General features: G+C 48.2%; 1 protein-coding gene across 2 annotated transcripts; it reads left to right on the forward strand.

Moving 5' to 3' along the window:
• The first annotated feature begins 1,183 nt into the window (after positions 1-1,183).
• LOC121074499 (D-beta-hydroxybutyrate dehydrogenase, mitochondrial-like) lies at positions 1,184-21,689 on the forward strand. 2 transcript variants are annotated; one of them, XM_040566629.1, is made up of 5 exons: positions 1,184-1,324; positions 6,128-6,238; positions 13,592-13,733; positions 17,937-18,089; positions 19,609-21,689. In XM_040566629.1, exons 1-5 carry the CDS (start codon positions 1,184-1,186, stop codon positions 20,088-20,090), a joined length of 1,029 nt encoding a protein of 342 aa, XP_040422563.1. In that variant the 3' UTR covers positions 20,091-21,689. The 2 variants fall into 2 exon arrangements, with proteins under 2 accessions (XP_040422563.1, XP_040422564.1); XM_040566630.1 differs by lacking the exon at positions 1,184-1,324 and adding an exon at positions 4,778-4,987.
• Positions 21,690-22,041: the final 352 nt, after the last annotated feature.

Here is a 22,041-nt window from a genome sequence, read left to right on the forward strand (position 1 = left end):
CACCTCAGCTTTAGTTGCTCAATTATTTTGTAAGTCATGCTGGCTCTAAGTCTTTCAAATAGAAAATCAAGTCCAAAGAACTCATCTTTCCCCCTTGCAGTCCCTCACACCGAGATAAACGGCTCAACCTTCAGCCACCTCGAGCTGCCTTTAAATACGGAAAAAGATTACACGTAAACTGACAAGCAGGAAGTAATTTCAAAAAAAAGTCCATTTCTCATTGTTTAATGCATCCTAAACTACATTATCAGAAACAGTTAAAAAATGAGTTATTTACTCATGCAATATATTATTTCAAGTGAGAAATACAAGATAATTTTCAACTAAAACAGAAGTTCACGCCATGGCTGACATTATGTTATGTGTTCCCAAAGTAATCCCTGGGCTTTATGGCTCGTACAGCCACGTGCTTAAAAATAAATTTCTTTGTAATTAATTAGCTGCTGATACTGGACGATGCACACGGAATGAGTAAAAGTTACTAGGGGAAGAAAATGGCTCAAGAGCAAGAGTGAAGCACAGAAAGTCGATTTCAATCATATCCCCTTTGGATACACCGGATCCAGCGCACACTACGCAAACACACGCACACACAAAAACATCTCCCCACCCTAAAGCACAGCCTCCTCCATTACAGCTGAAAAACGCTGCCTAGTTTTGGGGTCTTATTTATGTCTCTGCTGAATTCTGTGCTGCTGCCGTAGCTTCGGGGCCTGCAGAGAAACAGGCCTAAACGAAAAAAAAAAAAAAAAAACACGTCAAATTCCCCAGAAAAAGAGCTGTTGTTGGACAGCAGGCTAGGAAAAGAAAGGTCTAGAAAACTCGATGAAGGCAGATTTGCTGCTCTGCGAGGTGCCGGGGGTCCGGCTGGCCCCAACCCCCGCTGCTGCCCGCCCCGGAGCTCAGCCAGCTGCGGAGGGGGCCCCGGGGGTCTGCGCGCTCCCAGGCAGCCCCTGGCAGGCTGCAGGTGGAGGCAGCGGGGGGGCGAGGGAAGATGTCGGCCGCTGGGGACGTCGGCAGGGAGGGGTCCCAGGGAGCCGAGCCGCACCTTACCTGGAGCCGGCGGGGGGCTGCGGGGCGCTGCCGCCGTTTGAATGAGGCTGTGCCGGTGCCCCGGGGGCGGGCCGGGGGAAGGGCCGGGCCGGGCGGCGGCGATAGGCTGCGGCCGCCACGGGCTGCGGCCATGCGGGGCACCGCCGGGCTGCTGGCGCTGGGCGCTGCCGCCGGGCTGCTGGCGGGCGGCGGCGGGCGGTGGCTGGGCCGCCTCCTCCGCCTCCTCCTCCTGCCGCCGCTCCGGGCGGTGCGGGCTCGCCGCGCCCTGCCCGTGAGTATGGGGAGGGCGGCTGTCACCCAGCGGGGTCGGCGCCGCGCCCTCGCCTCACGGGGAGCCCGGTGTGGGGAGCCCTGCCCGGCTCTGTAGGGGGTCCTCAGGGGGAGAGGATGGAGAGAGGGGGGCCTGGGACGGACGGAGAGGGGCCTCGGATGGAGGCAGAGGCGGCCCCCGCGGCACAAAATGGCGGCGCGCCTGCGGGGCCGCCACGGTTGCAGTTGGAGCAGCTCCGCACCACATCGCCGTGCTGGGGGCGATGCCGAAGGCCCTCCCGGGGCCTGAGGGGCTGCTGGGCGGATAAAGGTTTAACGCCGTGAGGGGAGAGAGGGAAAATGAGGTCGGTGAGGGGTGAAATCCCCAGGTTTGGAATGGCGCCTGGAGGTCTGTCAGCTTCTTGCGGGGATTTGACTGGGGCAGCGTTGTCGGTGTTGCTGCAGTGCTGACCTCTGTGCTACTGTAAAACACAGTTTCACACCACAACGTTCATAAAGCAACGAATGCATGGATTTTGGTCCAGCGTTCTAAATTTGGAAGTGAGTGTAAAGGAGAGAAAAAAGCCCCGTGAATAGAACAATTGCATAATCCATTTCCTTTTATACGGTACAAAAATAAATAAAAAATGTCTGGGGTGCTTTCACTGGTTTGGAGTGAACTTGGCTCTTGCTTATGCCCCAAATAGCTTCTGCAGGCACCAGAGAGGATCTAAAAGTGGACGTGTTTTGTTCTAGGAGCTCCAGCTCTGTTCTGCCTGCCCTGAAGTGGGCAGAAAACACTTCTGACCTGTTTGCAGCCTCCTGCTCCGCTGCTCTCCTGTGCTCTGCTCCTGTGACACCTCCATCCTATCTGTATTTGTGTCATGGGAAACAAAGGGAGAGGGGAATATCTGCGTGAGGGTAGCATTATGGCCCTCTCCAGAGATTCAAGGAGCAGTTACGTGTCTCCTTGTCTTGAAGATGATGGATGGTACACTAGTTGGCCGCTAGCCTTTGGCTTGGAAGGCCTTTCAGCTATGACAGCTTGTGCCGAACTTCTTGCGCTTAAAATTTCCTGTACAACTTTTCCCTCTGAAAGTTCATTGTGCTGGAACAGAGGTGGTAGTGTGCTTATGCACTGTAACCAGGCAATACATGCTGTCCAGAATTGCAGGAAATCAATAATACAGAGATTCCTGCAGCAAGTGAATCTTGTGTCTGGGGGATGCTCTGCAGCCAAGGATTTTTGTACGTTGGGAAAATACCTTCTTTCAGTTTGAGTGTTTTCAGTTTGTTTTCCTCAAATTGAAAGCTTCAGATTCCCAACTCTGGAAATAAGGAACAAGCCAAGTTTACTATGTAACTGTTTGTTCTTATCTTCAAATTAACCTACCTGATAAAAAAAAAAAAAAACAACCAAAAAACAGTTAAGGGAGGTCATCAAAGGGAACAGGATTCAGAAAATAATGTGGCACAGAGTGGAAAAGGATCAAGTCTGGGCAAGCGTGGTGGGTTCCCAAATCCTCAGGAAGACTGAGGCTGACAAAGTAGCTTTGCTTTCCTTAGCCCCTATTGCCATAAGTGTGTGTAATTTGCATAGGTCATCTGCTTGAGTAAAATAGGTTCTACTGATTAACAAAGCAAATGTACACCCAGTAGGAAAAGCTGGTGGAGTGTATGCGTCTGAGCTGGCTGCAGGCTGAAACCAGTCTGCCTCGCTGGAGCTATTTGAACTGTGGGAAACGTGTTTTACTGGTAAAGTGCCACAGATCACAGGCAATGATACAGACATTACCCTAACCATTACCCTAATGTTACCCTAACAAGGTGCCACAGCAGCACCTCCAACACAAGGTTTTATTCCACACTCTTAGCTGGTCTCCTGTGTGCTGACAACATTGTACAGTTTTCTTTGTAGTGTTCCCTTAGACCACTGTAGGACCTGGTGAGTGAGGCACCTGAAATTCCGTAAAACATTGATTAACATCACTGTGGTGACAGCTGTGAGAGGTGGGAGCCATTCCTCTGCCTGCACGATAGTCACCTTTTTCTGTGTCACCACGGTGTCAAGCTGTAAGCTGCAGATTGACCCTTATCAAACTCCAGGAGCGAGGCCTATTAGGCCTTATCTCAGGCGCTTTCAAAGGGTGAGGATGGTCAGGCTTTTCCGCGTTCAAGAGTTTTTTTTTTGTGATAGGATCTCTTTGGGTGTGTACCTTGGCAATGGGTTCGCTCCCTGTTCTCGTCTCTGGAAGGTCTCTGTCCACCAGGCACGTCACAAAGATGAGGGCAGCTACAGGTAGATCTGTTAGATCCCTTGGGTTTTCTGTGGATGCTTGTTAGTGCTGCTGGGACCTCGGTCTGTTATGTACCATGTTATTGTAGTCACATGTTTTATTACCAGCAATTAGAATAATAACAAATAATCACCAGAACTTTCAATACTGTAAGTTGTTGCTCACTTTTCTTCTCCTTATAGACAGCTGAGGAGATGATTTTTTTCCATGTCCTTATTTTTGTATACATTTTGGTATTTGGTTTGTTGTGTTTGTTGTTGTTGTTGTTTTTTATACCAGAGAAAACAAACCAACTGCTGAGAGCTAAAGTTAGATGCAGACACAACCACAACCCAGCCATTTGTAGATAGGTCTTCCTTTATTACCTGCACGTGAGTGAGCTCTGTCCTGCTCAGACCTGCTGATGACAGCTGACTACAGCTGAGGGTTGTGCATCTTATCCATTTGCCTGTTCTGGCCTTTGGAAATGATCACATCTCTTTATCTCTTGCTCAGTTCCTCTGCTTTCTGGAAGTCCCGCTCCTTCAAGGTTCAGAGACAAAGGGTGTAGGGAGGTAAGGCAGAGGAAAAAGTCCAATCTTTTCTTCTGTAAGTGCCAGGTTGCTGAATTAATGTGGGAAGTGACCTTGGCAGATCTGTGATCTGGTTTGTCATTGATCCTTATGTATCTTGGAGCTGTGTCACTGTAAATTAAATGAAGGTTGACCACTATAGTTAATTCTCACTTACCTTTTGTCCTTTAGCTGTAGCTACCTTTAGAGCTTCAGTAGAACTAGCCTGTATGTAGGTGCTTTTGGCATGAATATAGGAATCGGTATTTGTGTGACATGCTGTGGGTGTTCATATGATAAATGAGGGAGAGACTTTTGATCTGTTCATTTCAACTTCACATTATGAGTCTCCTTTGAAACAATAACTTCAGTGTGAGATATTGGACAGGACAGGGTGTAGCTCATTTGCCTATTGCTGTCTGCCTGCTTGGGCTCATTTTGAGTATGTGCAGTAACTGATCGCTATCGCCCTGCAATTATTCCTTATTGCCATTTCACTACCAGACGTCAGCAGAATGAGAGATCAGAGCATTGGTAATTACCCCGTTTCTGTCTGAAACAGGAGCTGGGCAAGACGGTACAGTTCATACATAAGTAGTGTAAAATACAAACGTTCATGTTCTAGATGTTGTTAATATAGTAATGGAGAATATTAGCTGCAGATATCGCCATAGAGATGGAAGTGACCTCACTTCCTTATTGCATTCTCTAGATATTTATTGCTGTATCACGTTACTGCCTTACAGACAGGGTTTCGGTTTGGAGCAGTCTGAAACACTGCAGCTGGATGGCTGCAAGTTGGGCTAAATGTTACGAGGTCCTTGCTTCACAGCTGTGGTGAGGAAAGGGGGAGAACGATGGCTTTCAAGCAAAGAGGGTAAATGTGCAATGTTTTGGTACAGAATCCTATTCAGGATTTTGGATTCTGTTTTCAGAACTATCATAGGCCTGTTGTGTCAAAGCAGATCTAGTAGAGTAGTATCCTAGCAGAGTAGCATCAGATCTCCTCTTTCAATTCATCTGTCAGTCAAAAGATAACGTAGGAAGGAAAGGAAAGAACTGTAGGATTTGATAAATGGTTCCTGTTAAGAGTGCACTATTTCAGAAGGAAACATCGCTGCACGTTAAAGCGTGGCATGGAAAGTGGTGCACTGAGCAGGTAGGGTACAGGCAACAGTCACTGCAGCTAAGAGCTGCTCTGCACTTCAAGCAGGTGACATGCTGTCATGGTGATGTTTTCTGTGCTGCTCTTTCCTATATGCCTGTGAGCCGATAGGCATATTTTTAAATGTTTCTGTACTGTTTTGGCCACTAATACTTGAAAGAATGAGCTGCTGTTTTAGGTGGGGTGTCAAGGCAACACACGTAGTTACAGACTGGCAATTGAATACATTTAGGATTTCATGGTTGGGAGCTGGTTACGTTTCTACACAGTTATCTTCTCTAAGCTGGTTGACCCAGCCAAAACTCCACTGAAATTGTTGGGTTTAGATTGCCATAAAACAGGTCCGTGGCCATTGTGACTTGTATCTGTGTTCGCCACCGCGCACGGGGAAAGGGAGCTGAGCTACACAGAACTATGACCTGGCTTTGGTTTAGGATATTGCTGCATGCAGAGTGATGCTTGGCCAAAATTATGCATCAGGTCTGAGCTCTCTCTGGACTGGAGGGAGATTATCCCAGCTCTTTTGGACACATTCTGAGGTGTTTTATAGGGGGTGCCTTTTACAAGGGATTTTTACTGCTAATTTGGATCGAACAGCCATTGCTCGGATAGGTAAAGTCAGGTGAGCTCAGTCCCACACAGGGCCCAGATAGCAGCCACATTACCTCCTAGTTGCTGATGGTTCCTTCTAAACACAGGCTGGCCCTGGCTGCAGGGCAATGAGCTGCTCCTTTGTGGCGTAGCTCAGTGCTGCTGGTACCTACACCACTGCATTGTCTGACGGTGTCATGTTATTGTCTTTCTCCATGCAGGTTGAAGGGAAGGCGGTGCTCGTAACAGGCTGTGACAAAGGTTTTGGACATGCCTTGGCTAAACAGCTCCATGCAAAGGGATTTACTGTTTTCGCTGGATGTTTGCTAGCGGTGAGTAGTAACATTGATCAAAATTCTTCTGTGGCTGGAGAAAAATGCTTCTCAAGTAACAGCCTCTTCATCTGTGGCTTCCATTCACCCTAGTCCAAGACCTGTGGGAGGTACAGTGGGCATGGATCTTTATATCTCTTCGCTTCATTGGCGTGCTACATCTTGTCATTCCTGTAATTCCGAGCTCTTCAGGGCAGAGACTGTCAGCTGCATGTCTGTACAGTAGCTTGCACAGTAGGGTGCAAGGTTCCAGTTCACTTCTGGAAGCCTCTCAGCAACAATGCAACACACGCAATAAATCTGATGGTCCAAGAGTGCTATGGCACCATGGCTTCTTGTCTTTCCATGTGTCTCCATTGCTGTCACTTTCCTTTGGGGACAGTCTCCTCAAACTCATCTCCAAGCCACCTCTCCTGCCTCGCTGTTCTTCAGCAGCAAGAGTGTTTTCTTTCCAGTATTGCCAGTTGCTATCTGTCTTAATGGATACTTTACATCCTTATTCCAGCGTCTCATTTCTCAGATATTTTTTCTTCTCCTTCAGTGCAAGTGCTACTTTTGCTGTTTTGCAGGGATTGAGCACCCAATTTGATAAATGTTCTTTAAAAAGTGCTCTTAAGCTTGTGTGTTGATACGATAATTCTATCCAAACTCTGGGCTATCAGTTATCTGCTCGTGGAGATAAATGCTGTTTTCTACTCTGACTTCCGTGCTTCTAAAGCACCTAACACATCAGCACAAACACAGAAGACCTGGGAAGGAAAAGTGATTTAGTTTCCTTTCCTTTTATCTTGGCTTAAGGAAGTAGTTAAGTTTAAGTATCGGCAATGTAATAATCATGGCTTTTAGTGCTAACAAATGACATGAAAGAGTGTATCTTGTATCTTTTTGCTTTACTTTGTATTACGTTTCAATGGAATAGAAGCTATATGAAGATGGCTGTTCTAGCTCAGATGCTCAGAGTGATGACCAGAGATGCTTGAAAATTGTGGAGGGCAAGAATAACAAAAAAGAAGGTGGTCCTCCTTGCTGGTGTGATCTCAGCGGAGGTTACGTTCTTCCCCCACACCAGCAGGGAAAGTTATTATCAGCTGACATATTGTGTAACTTGAGAGCAAGCAAGTCCTGTTGGAAAGTTGCCATTGTTTGGAAATTTCCATACGGAGGCTCTGTAAATCCTTCAGTAATCACGTCACTTGCTCCTTTGGGGTATCTGTCTCGGTGGTGATAGCAAGTCAGGCGTTCACTTCGCACAGCAGCAGGTGTAAGGAACAGAAAGGAGAGGGGACAGAGTGGTTCTGAGAAGGCTATTTCAGAAAGCAGCACACTAGTGCACAAAAGAGAGGGTCAGACTCTATTTGAAGCCACAAAGAAACTAAGTGCATCCAATGTAAGCCCTGTTTGTTCATTTTATTGCCAAAAATAAATTTACTCCTTGATCACAGGTTATTACCTATTCCCAAACTGGCCTGGCAGCTCTGGTCTGGCAGCTTCTTACTCAGACAATTAATTTCTTTTTTGTTTTTTGTGATCCCTACTTAAATTCTGTGTGGAAGTGGAAAATGCATCAGCAATCCTAGCTGCTTTGCAGGTACTTTCAAGATGTTGTCTAAGCACTCGATCTTGAAGAGGTGGAGCGGAAGAATGTGATTTTTCTTGTTCTGTATTTAATAAATTTATGGAATACCAGGCTTCAGTGCCCCAGGATTTCACCCGTGAGTGGTTTGTTGTTTTTGTTGTCCTGTCTGGCTTGTTAGTGTTTTATCTCCTGTTAGGTGCATCTGAAGGAGATGGTCTGGTGGCAACATAATTACCTGGATAGCTGTTGCTGAAGTGACACAGCTGAATGCTTTCTGCAGTTCTTGGGGCAGGCAGCATCCTCATGGAACTGCCTTGTGGTTTAGATGGTTGATGGGGAAGAAAGTCCTAGGAATTTCAACTTTGATGAGCAGGAGCTTACTGAAAACCTAATGGCAGAATGTGCTTGAGAAGAAAGGCTATAAATCTAGAACTGACTGCTCCAAGAAAAAAAAAAAGCATATAGTCACTGTAGAAAGGGGTGATGAGTCCAAAAGAAGCAGGAAACAACAGTAAAGGCAGGGAGCTGTTAGGTCAGATCACTTGTGGAGAATAAGGTCTGAGCATATGAGCGATTACTGCTGGTAAGTGAAGCTGTGCACACGCGGTGTGGCCGAGGATGCAGCTATCCTGTGGTAATTGGCAGTGTGCATGTAACTGCTCGTGGCAAATGCGAGGAAACTTCCCCTGTCGTGAAAGAAGACTGAGCTGCTGTAGGTTCACTGCGGGGTCAGAGCAGGTATGGGGGCAGTTGTCAAAGAGCAGATGCCAGGCTGTTAGTTCACACGTAGTTATTCCGTCTTCACTTACTTGGTGCTTTTATGCTGAGAGTGAAAGGATCCCTGATGTACTGCTAGTCGCAGAAAGCTCTTACATTAACAGGATGGTACCCTGTCGAGTGCTTAAGGAGTTTTAATGATCATAAAGCCAAAATAAAGTTACACGATGAACAGTACTGAAATTGGTACTGAATACCGAAAGCAGGCTGAAATAGAGCTGGAGATGATCAAGTGCACAAGGGATTTTGTTTAGCAAGGGTAAGTAAGTCCCCAGGGGAAGTTCCCATTAATATATTAGAATTAAGGTGGAAAAATGCACAGAGATCAGTTATAGAATAACCTGAAAATAAGTACTGAAATAGTCGATCTCTTATTTTCTTTGATCTTATTGCAAGAAGAAAAAATAATTTGTTTTCAGATGCCTACTGACAGCAATTTTCATGAGGAGGTAGGGATGTTTGTTCTGCAGGATGGAAAAGGGGAAGAACAGGGAATGTTTACATAAATGCGTGTGTTTGAGTTCACCAGGCCTGATTACATAGAATCGAACAGTTCAGTTGGAAGGGACCTTCAAAGACCATCTAGTCCAACTGCCTGACTTCTTCAGGGCTAACCAAAAGTTAAAGCATGCTACTGAGGGCATTATCCAAATGCCTTTTGATCGCTGACAGGCATGGGGCATCAGCCACCTTTGTAGGAAGCCTGTTCCAGTGTTTGACCACCCTCATGGTAAAGAAATTTTTCCTAATGTACTGAATGTACTAAAGAACATCGAGGGGATAAGCCAAAGTGGTTTCTGTCTCATGGGTGATGTTTTCAGGAACATTTGGAGGCCAGGGTACTTCCAGAGGACTGGAAAAGGGCAGATACTGTACTTGTCTCCCAAAAGGAGACAGAGCTCTGGAATTACCGACCAGGCAGCTCACCTTCAGTGCACGAGATGAAGTTGCAGCACACTGAACTGTCAATTTTATAAATGCCTAGAGCATAGTGTGATTTGCACTGTGTAAGTTTACTGGGAACAGGCTGTGCCATGTCAGCCTAATCTCGTTCTGGCTAAGCAGCAGAGTGGTTAAAGGGGAAGGAATAAATGCATCTTGAATATGGGTTTTGACACAGTCCCTCATAGTCTTGTGAGCAGATTTATGCCCTAAGCATGTGACTGCTCTTCAGCACCAGTGAAATTTTCTCGGAAGCGCCATGGAATGGAGAGCTCACTTAGGAAAATAATGTGCGTGGTGCCAAGCAGGGAGGATTACAGGCTCCTGGGGGAGTAGGGTTCAAAATGATGCCAAAGGATCAGAACCAGTCTGAAAACAAATAGCTGAAATCCAGTAATGGCAAATATGAGGTGTTCTGATGAGGAAATGCAGAAAGGGAACGTGCGGGTAGGCAGCAGCAAGGCAACGAGGGAACCAGTGGTGATAGGAGAGCGTAAACCCACCGAGTCAGCCTGAGACACGGCAGGACAGGGCACAGCTCGATCTGGGGGGCAGTCGCATCAAAGTCACATCGAAGTCACTGTGTGGTGCGAGGACGTCTGTGGCACGACCAGAGGGGAGAAGTCAGCGAGCAGTAGTAAGTGTCTGCGTGGGGTTGCCTTCGGGATAGGCAGCAGCTCAGGGAGGGTTTTCAGCACTCTGTTTATGGCTTCTTGATTCCCACTGAAATCCCACTGCAGGTGCCCGAGTCCTTGCCAGGATCTAATCCTTCATCCCACAAGGTTCCCTGGAAGGAAGCCGTGGCTCAGCCCGTTACAGCAGAGCTCTGTGCCTGCAGAGCTGCCTGTCCCGCACCAGGGTGCTCCGGGTCAGAGCAGGAGAGAGGAGCGAGGGAGGCAGCCGCAGCCTGGGCACGAGCGCTGTGGTGCTGCTGTTTTCCGAGCACAGGAGCAGCCCCTGCTAGGCGCAGGGTCGGGTAGGCAGCCGGAGGTGTCGAGGGCTGCGGGGGCAGGATAACCGGGAGAGTGGGGGAACGGGGAGGAAGTGGCTAGGTCCCACTGGGGGCCTCTCCCCAGGGTGCTCAGGCAGCAGGCGGGGCTGGAGCAGGACAGCTTTCAGTGCTAATGAAACTGGGAGAGGGGAGCTGGGAGAAGAAAGAAAAAAGTGACAGCAAGGGGGTGGTGGGGAGAAGTTTTGCAGGAGCAATGGGGCCAGTACTGCCAGGATCTCTCCTGGGATCCCCATGGGCTGTAGTGGCCCTCCCTGGCGTGGGATTTGTTGCCTTGGGACCTGCTGGTGGGAGTAGTGAGTGCCCGCAGCACGGCTCAGGTCTGCAAACACACAGCACCCAAGGAGGACATGCTGCTGCAGTTACCGTCTCTGGGGCTGTTATCAGGGTGGCCTGCAATGCCATCTTCCCAGCAGTATTTTTGGCAATTTCTTGTGTTAACCCTGTCTGAGTTTCCACCCAGGATTGTCCGGTTCTTGCATCATTTTGCAAGGTTGCAGAGAAAAAAGAAACTGCCAGTGGAGTGGGGCCAAGATGTGGCTACCTCATGCTGGTGGCAGCTCGTATGGGATTGCTCGCAAGGGGGAGGAACCAGCCAGTATGTGAGGAAGAACAAATGCCAGACTCAAATCCACCATTTAAAAAACAAAGAGGAAGCACCATGTGGATGTCTGAACAGTGCAGCGTGCTTCCTGCCCCTGAAGTTCACAGAACATGAACGGTGTTCACTTCTTTCCACAAAATAGATGCCTGCTTTGTTTGTTAACAGGCTTTCTGGATGTTGCTTAATATAGAGTTAACTACTTTGTTTTACAGTGAAATAGCAGCTGGGATGGTGTCTGCAACTATGAAAAGTGGTTCCAGCTGATGTTTCGTGGTGAAGTCAGTCTTCCAAGATCAGTGTGTTTTGCCAACAAGTTGTAGCTGGGAAGGTAACGTCGCAGGTGGGGTTGCATTGGCGATAGGGCAGAACTGACTGCAATGTGAATAATCGATTTATGCTGGATTTTTAAGTTACTGGTCTGCAAGTTTTTCTTGACAAAAAACAGTGGAAGTATTTCTTCTTTATGTTTTGAGGATTATGAGAGATAAAAACATGCAGAGAAAGGTGTTTTCAGTGCTCTGTGACTACAGATATATTTAAGTTTTTGTTTCCACATAGATAGAGTAAACCTCTCTCTTTACAAGCAGAATTCGCTCCACTTTATTCACTGTTAGGTAGCCGAAAGTCACTTTGTGTAACTCACAGCTGAGATCCAAGAGCATCTTCCAGGAATAGAGTGAGGCGTCACATAACCCTCGCCCATTTTGAAGGGAATATAGTATTGTGATGACTATGTTGTTAACTACTTGTAACATCACTTTCAGAGTTTGTTTTCATGGCCAGGTATGAGCCGTCAGTGTGTTTGATGTGCATTAGAAAGCTTCAGGTCTATATTTTCTTTTTGTGATACCTGGAAATAGGTCAGTTGTGAAATGATACGCAGCCGTGGGGACAGAAGCTGATATCTGCTATTATCATAGCTGTGGAATAATTAGATGTTGGTGCTAGCAGAGCTGCCCTGTTTTGCTCAAGGCCAAGATGGAATTTCAGCTCTTTTCCTTCATTGCATGTCATTGTTCACTGCACTGAAGGTAGAGGCAAGAAGTTGTATGCTGTATTCATTAAATAGGCAGCCTGAGATAAGCGTAGGAAAACGAAGCGATAACACAGTTCTTGCCTCCGCCTTTCTGTGGAGGCAGCTGAGCAGGTGACTGCGGGAGTGTTGCTCACCTTGTTTGCCCTCGTGCTGCGGGAGTTGGTATCGAGTACTCAGGGAAGAGTGGCAGCCAGGCACGGTGACTCACCAATTCATAACTTCTGCCTCCCTAACAAGGCAGAGCCTGTAATTCAGGGAGTAGGATGAATTAAATCTCAAGCCTGCTGGGGGAACCGCATGGCTAATCTCTGCTCTGTTCGGTTTTATTTGTTGTATACCATGTGAGAATGGCTGTAAGGCATACGTATCAATCCTGTCTGCAAGTGACCAGGTAAAATTAGGAGTTTGAACCATGTTTAGGTTTGGCTAAACAAAAAAAAAAATGGTAGTAACAGTGTCTCTAATGATAACAGCGGTGAGCTGTTAAGAAACTAAGGGTTCAAAACTGTCTTCATTATTCTATCCTAAATTAATGTGCTTTTTTATATGCATTACTTTTCTTAAACATTTCCACATCTGTCTTTGAAATTGAAGTCCTGACAGAGAAGGTGAGAAGGACCTGGTAGAAAAGAGGAAAGGCAAGAAAATGATAGGAAGGAAATTATAGCCATCACATTCTTATCTGTAGTATAGAGAAGAGTCTTCCTGCTTTGGCCAGAGCTTCCCCCTTTCATGCCTGACGTCTATAATCTTGTGCTATGCAGCTGATCTCCACTGCACTGCATTCCTGTGCATCCTACTCTGCTGTATCATAAGAGAAAAATATTGCTGTTACATAGGTTCAGCTGCAAATACTTTCTGCTGTATCCTGTAGCATCAACAGTTGCTGTTAGGCGTGCCAAAGGTGTCCCCACTGTCTTGTTTTCAAAGTAGTGACACAATACTATCTCATTAGAAGTCAGGGAATATTATGGAATTAGATGACTAAGGTGCCTAACTAATTAGCCTTTTGCTTTTAAGCCTGGAAAATCTGGTTCTGATTTGTGTATAAATGTTTGCCGTGTTACCTGCAGAGCACGGAGACTGAAGCATCAGAGAGTCACCCACGATAATTCGAGGCTGGCACAGTGTTTGACAGTGTTATGGATATGAAACCCTCGATGTGTGAGGAGCAAACAGAAAGAGCTTTGTGGCCCTTCGGAGCAGCGGGTCACTGATGGAGTAGGAACATGCCCATGGGTTGGACACTGGTTCATGTGGCTCGTGTGCCTGTTTGTGCACCAGGCTTACCTGCTCTGTGTGCAGTTTCAATAGCTCGTATTTTCTGTCTGTGTCAGTATGCCTGTCTGCAGGCTGCATCACTGCTACTTGCACATCTTAGCAGCACATCTTTCTCTTCTGTTGAGCAGGATAAGAATGGAGGTGGAGCCAGGGAGCTGAAGAACATGAAGTCAGATCGCATGAAAGTGCTACAGATGAATGTGTGCAGTGACGAGGAGGTGGCTCAGGCTGTGGATTTTGTGAAGACAACCCTGAAGGACCCAGAAGAAGGTATGTGGGGATCTTTGTTTCTCTGGGCCAGCAGGATCTTTGGTGTGCTCACAGAATCCTTCTAATGGAGCAGGCCCTACTCTGGCCAGGTTGTTCCTGCTCTGCACTGCCCAAACACAATTAGCAAGCCTGGAGGCCTGCAAGTGTGTGGCTGACAGGCAGGGCTGCGCTCAGGCTGGTGAGAGTTCCCATGTGGCCAGCACTTCTGTGGCAGGGCAAGAGACCAAGACTGGCTTAGAGGGTAAGGCTTTAACCCTGCATCCCATAAAACGTGATGAGTGGCAGCACGTCCCCAACAGCCTGCCTCTTTCTCCCTGAGTGTCCGTGAAAGCATAGGGTGGCCAGACCCCGATTCCCTTCTGGTGCTGCTGTTGGAGCCTGGCTCACACAGACATTTCTGTAGTGACCCTGCTAGTGGGGAGGCCACGGGCCCTGGCTGCTTACTGCTGTCCCCTCTGCTGCGCTGGTACAACCTGCTTGTGTAACTGAGTGCTGAGCTGCTCTGTAAAACTGACCTGCCCCCAAATCTGGATTGTTCTTCAGCCAAGCCAACCCACGCTTTGTTTGTCATGCAACACCCCAGTGGTGATAGGAGACATAATCCAGGATGGGCTCAGCAAAGACCACCTTAACTCGCCTGCCACCTCAAGCATGAGTCCAGCTCAGGGACCCTAGGTGCATGTGAAAGAAGATAATAGTCACTGGAAGGAAGCAGGCTTGCTTCCTTCTTGGAAATGTGTGTGGGGCTGGACAAGCAGCAGAGTGCTGGTGGTAGGAGCAGCCCATGAGAGCCCAGGCAGCTCAAGATGCTGCTGGTGCCAAGGTGCTCCACGTCTACCTTTGCACTGATCTGTGGGCTTGCTTGGTGCCTGGGAAAGGATGGATGACCACGTCACTGCTGCAGCACACCTCAGCTCCTGGACTGGCCTTCAGACAGCTCCTCCTGTGAGTGGTTTGGCAGTGGGATGCGAGCTTACAGCCAGAGCCTGGTGCAACACCTCACCTCTTCCCATGTGGTGAGGTTGTGAGGCTTTCCTGCCCCGCTAGGGTTTCTCTGCAGGCTCTATGCAAGTAGCAAGCTGGGCAGCAGCTGAAGTGTCCTATCGGTGGCTCCAGGACTTATGGGTTGTATGGCCTGAGGGTGATTGCTCCTCTTGAGGCGTGGGTGAGGCTGCCATGGGCATGTCTTTGTTCATACAAACGTACAAAGCTAGTAAATAACAGTAGCTCTAATACTCTTGCAAATTGTGTGAGCACACCCTGCCTCCTGAAACAAGCATGTGAAATGTAACCGAGTGACATACGAGCTCCGTTCCCACACGTGCGCTCTCTGCATGATTTTTCTTCCTACGCGACCATCCAGCCCTCGCTGCACATTTCACAGCTTCTCAAGCTTTTCCTGAGGAACCCAGCAACAGCCGTGGTGGCACAGAGCCATTTCCCGCTGAGCGGTGACTTGTAAGGGGCAGCTCTGTTGCTTCTATAAATGCAGCAGTGTTTGAAAAAACCTTGTGTGTAGCTGTAACAGTGAAGTCTCGCGTCCTTGATCAGCAAGTTGGACTGGTTCCTCCTGCTCTTGAGAGCCTTACCCTGGCGTTGCTTGCTGCAGCACAGTGTGCAAAGCAGTGAAGGCTTCTTTTTAGGAGCTTCAGCGTGACCAAGGTTTGGGGCTTGCCAATAAATGATGCTCAGTCAAGTCTGCATTGAGACTGAGGTGCCTTGCACACCAAGTGCGGCCCCAGAGGAGGGAGCGCAGGACAGCTCTTGTGTTAGACTTTTCTACCTCTTTTCCCTGCGCTATGTACATAAGGCTAAAGTCATTTTGATGGGAGTGCCGCTGTTTGTTTTCAGTCCTATGTAGTTCCCACTGTATTGTTGACATTAAAGAACTAATAGTGATAAGGCCCTGCTCTGTAAACATACCACTGTCCTGCAAACAGCCTTGTGACCAGGTAACTATCAGACCTTGGTTCTGTACGTAACATAACCTGAGTGGTGGGCAGTCAAATTCCAAGCACAAAGTATTGTAAATAGCTTTTTCGTGAAAGTCCCTGCGTCTAGCCACATAACACAGGAAATGGGAAATGGTTATAGAGTAGTTTAGAATCAGGAATACACCACAGATGTCAGTCTGGGACTGCCAATTTAAGTCTTTTGTGGTCCTTGGTAAATCCCTGCCAAACTTGATGTGCATAGCTTCTTGTTACTCGTGAAAGTACACTATCAAATGCTCTGTTACCATGGAGGTCCTGCTGGAGATTAGAGCCTGCTGTGCAGCAACGCCGGGGACCCAATTCAGGCTGAGATGCTGTGCTGGATGCCAGATGAGCATGAATTTCTGAGTGATCTTGGCCCGTTAAAGCTGGCAGCTTCAATAAGTGCATTGGTGACAGGCAGGGGATCTTGGACAGAGCAGGAATAAAACTACCTGACTGCATTTAGAAATTTGAATTAATAAAGCAGAGGTAAGGATAAGGTAAGGAGCAAGAAGTTTTCTTGGCTTTTGCTGCAGGCTACCACAGAGCTGTTATCTGAAACAGCCCCTGGGGTTGTTCTGGAGGAGGATAGAGGTGCAGGCCAGTGAGCTGACCTAGGGGAGCAGCGTTTGCCATTGTCTGTTAGAAACAGAAATGCAGGGCAGAAGGGGTGCTGGGACACCAACCTGATGGTTGGGAAATGCTGGAGTGATGGCAGCTGTGACGGGTGAGTAGGTAAATCTATTCTGGGACAGATGACAAGGGAATGGTTCATGTATTGTTATCACTAGGTAGGACATGACCTCCTCTGTACATAGCTGGCCAAAAGCCTTCAGGGAAAACGAACTCAGCAGGGAGCAGGGCAAGGAGTCTTACCGGGGCCATCCCGTGAGTAGAGAGCCAGTCTAACAAGGGCATGCTGGGCTTCTTAAATGCTCCCGGAGGATAAATTCCATTGGTATTTATTGGGCAGAGGTAGGATATTACATTTCGCTTAGAACACTGTATTCAGTACAATATAAGGTGACTATCTTCACCATGAATAAATACAAGCTGGAAGTTATTACAAGACTTGGTTACATCAGAGCAGGGGAGATACGGAGCAGAGGCTGGGCAAACAGCCCAAAATTTTTTGGAGAGCTTGATAAGGTTATCATCAGGGTGGCATGACATGGGTGACTTTTGATAGCAGTGTCTGAGCTCCCTGGGCATGAAAACTTCTTCCTAGTCCTGCATTTTTTCTTAGTGGTAAGAGGAGGGTCGGGGAGCAGAAGGGGGCCCCAGTTCCCACTGGCTACTTACACAGTGAAAAATAAGGATGTGTAGCAGGACTTCTAACGAGGAACAACTCTGTTATCTTGGTCCAACTCTACTGTTTGTTCCTACTGCAGTTTATGGCTGCAAAGTCATGTGCTACAGCAAGTTCACAAAGTGTGGACTCAGTCCTGCAGATGTTTGCCATGGGGACTCCTGCAGTGATCGCTTCGAAGGGTCAGATACTCAGTGACATGCTAAGTCCTGGACATGTAAGGGGCTCAGTGCAGAAGCTCTTGGTAAGTGCAGTCAACTTAATTTTGACAGGACTTCATGCACAATAGAAGTTAATTTGTAAATACTAGTGGTTTTAAGGGTTGGTTGTAAGTTTGCCATATTTATAGTGAGGTTTGAGGGAGTCCAAATATCTGGATGAAATTATAGGAGCTGGTAACTGGGCCATGAACCTGCAGATCAACACCATGCACTTTCCAAAACAGTGAGTCACATCCCAGAGATATGAGGTGGATTTAGATTCTCAGATATTTGCTTTCCTTCTGGTTTTGTTGGTTTGTTTTTTAATTGAGGGGAAGTCCAGCCCCCTCTAGACTGCAAGAGAACATGATCAAGTCACTGAGTGAAGACAAACTCAGGACCTACAGGGGGCGTAAAAGAGGGTCAGGGAGATCCAACTGTACAGACCAAGTACAGCCTCTGCCCTTAGAGGGAGACATTCAGGAAGGCTGTGATTATGCCCCCCCCTCACCTTCCCAGGGGCTCCTAACAAGCCCTACTGGCTTCACATTTAGTATTTTTAAAGTGTATTTTTTCTCCTTGCTGGGTTTTCCTGTACAACTTTTTCTACAAAAGCTCACGTTTCTTTGTCAAGGAGTTGGGTTACTTTGAACAAAGAGAGCTGCTTCTCTGTGGCACTCTTCCTTGTTCCGCTCCGTAACCATGTGCTTGTCGGCAGGTCTGTGGGGCCTGGTGAACAATGCTGGTGTCTCGACCTTTGGAGAGGTGGAGTTTGCAAGTTTGGACAACTACAAGGAGGTGGCAGAGATCAACCTGTGGGGTACTGTGAGGGTGACGAAGGCTTTCCTGCCCCTCATTCGCAGAGCTAAAGGTACGTGCTGGGCAGCGTGGCTGGGCTTAGAGAGCTTTAGGAGCACAGCAAAGAAACATAGCTAAAAGTGATGAACCAGACTCTGCTTTGAGGAGTGCCTGTGCAGTCCGAGGAGGCTGTCTGAGGCATGCAGGCAGAACAGACAGCGATGTTTGACATGTTGTGCAAGGATTCAGTGACACCCGCCACTGTTGGGGGTCAGTCTAGGCACTACAAAGGTGCGATCTTAAACATCCCAGGATACTGAAGATCTTCAGGCAGTGCTGGCAGATATGACACAGGACCCTAGGCCCCCTTTAGAGAAAGTAACTGGGACCAGACAAGATACTTCTGGCCTCCAAAGTCACACCAAGTGTTATGTTTGGACAGCTGAATCCCTTCATTACTGAGTTCACAGCTGATTGCAGAGGGCTGGTGGTGGAATAAATGAGTCAATAAGAGCCACTTTAGATAACCTACAAGAAGATGGTTACCATCAAAACTCTTTTGTTTTATGGGGAAAAAAAATAGATACGTATGAGCAAAACTCTGAAGAGCTTCTTTATTTAGCACGTGTGGGAGAATGCTGGCACAGCTGTGCGTTCTGTGAGGATGGAAAGGGGTTATATTGAGGAGATTGCTCAGGTACCGTTTTTAGAAAGTAAGTACCCACTAAAGAAGCCCATCTCGCTACAGAAGGCTGTTTACCCATCAGGTCAATAGGTGGTTTGCACAGTCCCTCCAAACTGTACTTAGGTCTGGAATGAGAGAGCAGAGCCACCCACTTGTTTCTGAGCTAAAATTTCAAGCTGCAGAAGGGCGTCGTACTCCACGGCTGTGAAAATCCTCTCTGCAAAAATAGCCGCTGAGATTTCAAGGGCCTGTTTGTGAGTGCAGCTGAAACCATAATCACACACATCTTGTCTTGGGGAGGGACAGAGCTGCCCCCTGCTTACTACTGTCACTGTCCCTAGGCAGTGCGTGATCTAACGCAAGCTGCCAGAGCTCTGCCACCAGGCTGCCATGGGCTACTGGTAGGAGTTAGGAAAGGTGCTCTTTGCTGCCCCAGAGCAGCGTGTGAAGTACTCCTCCCTGTTCATCCCAGGCATGTTACACTCTAGGCAACCCTGGCCAGCCAGCTGGGTGAGCAGGCTGAGAGAAACCTCCACTGGTTCTGATGATGCACGCTGGTGTAAGAGCACCCAGCTAATAGCCTCAGAAGATAAGGGTACTGCCTTACTTGGAAAGTAGAAGGAGAGAGATGTCTTGCATGCTTTGGAAATCCTTTTTAATACAGACGAAGGCACGTGTACTGCCCATGGAGGGGGTCAGAGCGGGAGCTAGCCTTTCTTGATTCAGGAGGGAGATGCTTCTTGACAGGGAGTTTGGACCCCCCTTCAAGATACAGATTTTACAAATCAGTGTCATCCAACAAAGCACCTCTTTACTGGGATCTTCTGACTCCCTCTTCTGCAGCTTCTCCTGACCTCCTAGCTGGGAACAGCCGGCCCATCATCTCTCCTTGCTCTTTCCCCTCCAGGCCGCGTGGTGAATATCACAAGCATGTTAGGACGGATGGTGAGTCCATCCCGCTCCTGCTATTGCATTTCCAAGTACGGGGTGGCAGCCTTCTCTGACTGCCTCCGGCAGGAGATGTACCGCTGGGGTGTCAGGGTCATCCTCATTGAGCCAAGCAACTTCGTGGCCGCGACCGGCATCCTGACCGAGGACGGCATCGCCAGGCAGGCCGAGGCGCTGTGGAGCGGAGCCAGCGACACGGTGCGGGAGGACTACGGGAGGGAGTACTTCGCTCGCCACGTGGCCCTGATGAAGTCCTTCGTTAACAGCGGCCTGAAGGACATGTCTCTGGTCTTGAATGACATCACCGATGCGCTCACCTCCACGTGTCCAAGCAACCGCTACAATCCCATGGAGACCTACTGGTGGGTGAGGCTGCAGGTCATGACTCACCTGCCCACTGCCCTTGCTGACTGGCTTTATGTTCCTGGAGCCACGCTGTAAATGGCCCTCCTTCAAGCATCCTTCCAGTGCTTGTATGTATGCACGGCTTAGAGCTCACTTAGGCCTGTCCTGCACCTGTTGCTGATGCATCTCCCCTGTAGATGCCTGTGCTTTCACTTTGGGTTTTGGCTTCAGGTTGTGTATTGCGGGATGCTGAGAGAAGCATGGCTTTTCTGTCTTTTCCCTAATTCTGGTCTTTGTGTTTCTCGCTGCCCTGATTAAAGTTGAAAGATATTTCCCTTTTGATTGTGGAGAAGGCAGAGGAAGGTTAACATAATGGGTCAAATATGTGCCTGGTTTAACTAGGTCAACAGAGTTCTCTTAGTGATAAATTTGGCTCTTTAATGGGCTCTTGCTTTTCCTTACAAGGACGGGCTGGTAACAGCAGAGCAAAGCTGTTGCTGTGAGATGTCTCAAAGGGAAAAGCTAAAATGGGAAACAAAAGCTGAGATTTCCATTTGGTTAAAAATGGGTCAGTCACAGCCTTGCTTTGTTTTGATGGTACTGGTAGGAAGCTCTGCTGCTCCATGACTGCTTGCTCTTTCCTTGAAGACAACGCCAGTGCCTCTAAACAGCCTCGTTACCCAGCTGCAGGGAAGGGTTTGTCCCTCCCAGCACTGCGGCCAGGAGCTGCCAGAGCCAGTGACTGCAGACAGACGGGGCCGGGCAAAGCCCTTCTAATAATGAGCGAGGTCTGAGCCATCCCTCAGTCAGCCATCCCTCAGGATGCTGGGCCTGCAGCCTCTTTCCCCCCACTGCTGATGAGGTTCGTGGGAGAGGCTTGAATCTGGTGTAGCAAACAAATTTGCTACCTCTAACTGCTCCATCAGGTAGCGTGCAGTCAGTGTGGCCTGGCTACAAGCTCTGGAAGGGTGCTTTAGGTAACACATTTCCTTTACTTAATACTGCACAAGGAAATTTCCATGTCACGTGATTGTTTCCTCAGCACTCCTGGTAACTGGTATGAGCTACTTTTGCACAGTATCCCCAGGGGTCTCTCCTGTTGGCCATACCCAGGACTTGGAGGCGTTTTTCCAGGTGCCAGGGCTGCTGGGCTTCACAGCACACTTCTTTCTGAGCGGTGACCTCCAGCAAAGCTGCTAGTGGGAATCTACCCTCGCACTCTACATGCTAGTTTCCCATTCAGCTGCTAAACTTGGTTCTGTTTTTTCCTACGTGAGATTAAGTGACTGTGAAAAGAGCTTGTCATTTGCTCTTTCCTCATTCTCTCAGCTAACTGTGACTCGGAAGCTGTGCCATAAACTTTTTATATGCCAGTGTCTGTGACTGCTTGGAGCCTGGGTGCAGCTGTGAATGCTGCGATGCCTGAGGAGGAAAGCAGGCTTCCCTTGGAGATGCTGTGGAGGTAGTTTGTATTACAAGTAACTACAGAAAGTGCCAGCCATGCAGTTCTTGATTCCAGATCATCAGCACATGGAGATTGTCTGGTTTCCAGGGCCGAGAGCAATCCCACTGAGCTGCAGCTTGTTTAAACAGTGTTGAAATCACTTCTACCCCCTGCACTGTGAAATGTGAGTAATGATAAGGAGCAATGATTTGCACAGAGAGAAAAATAAACAGTGAGATTTGTTAAGCACACGTCCATGGTTCTGGTGGTCATTTCTATGCTTTTTCTCCCTCTGAATCTGAGATTGGGTGTTAATTGGGCTCAGTGATTAAGGAGATGGCCATGGCTCTGCAGGTGTTTGGACTGCTAGTGAGTGCAGGTAGCAAGGGGGATGATATTGCCCGTTTTTAGGATGTAAAAGAAGGAGGCAGAGAGCGAGTTGCTCAGGTTTACATGGAGGAAAGGGCAAAGGGATGTTCAAGGTGACGGCTTCAGTTGTGAGTACAGCTCTTTTCTGCAGGGCGCTTTTGTTCTGGGGCACTGACAAGCACAGGATCCTTCCTGCCCCAGGCTCCCCATCTGGGCTGCTGGTGGGAATGGGTA

Source organism: Cygnus olor, chromosome 9 (assembly GCF_009769625.2).
Source record: "Cygnus olor isolate bCygOlo1 chromosome 9, bCygOlo1.pri.v2, whole genome shotgun sequence".
NCBI classification, from domain to species: Eukaryota; Metazoa; Chordata; class Aves; order Anseriformes; family Anatidae; genus Cygnus; species Cygnus olor.

Excerpts from the sequence above, each read along its gene's own strand:
- LOC121074499 (XM_040566629.1), top strand. The coding sequence starts at position 1,184 with ATGCGGGGCACCGCCGGGCTGCTGGCGCTGGGCGCTGCCGCCGGGCTG. Across the intron at positions 1,325-6,127 it reads GGGCTCGCCGCGCCCTGCCC|GTTGAAGGGAAGGCGGTGCT; the intron begins GTGAGTATGGGG and ends TTCTCCATGCAG. Across the intron at positions 13,734-17,936 it reads CCTGAAGGACCCAGAAGAAG|GTCTGTGGGGCCTGGTGAAC; the intron begins GTATGTGGGGAT and ends GCTTGTCGGCAG.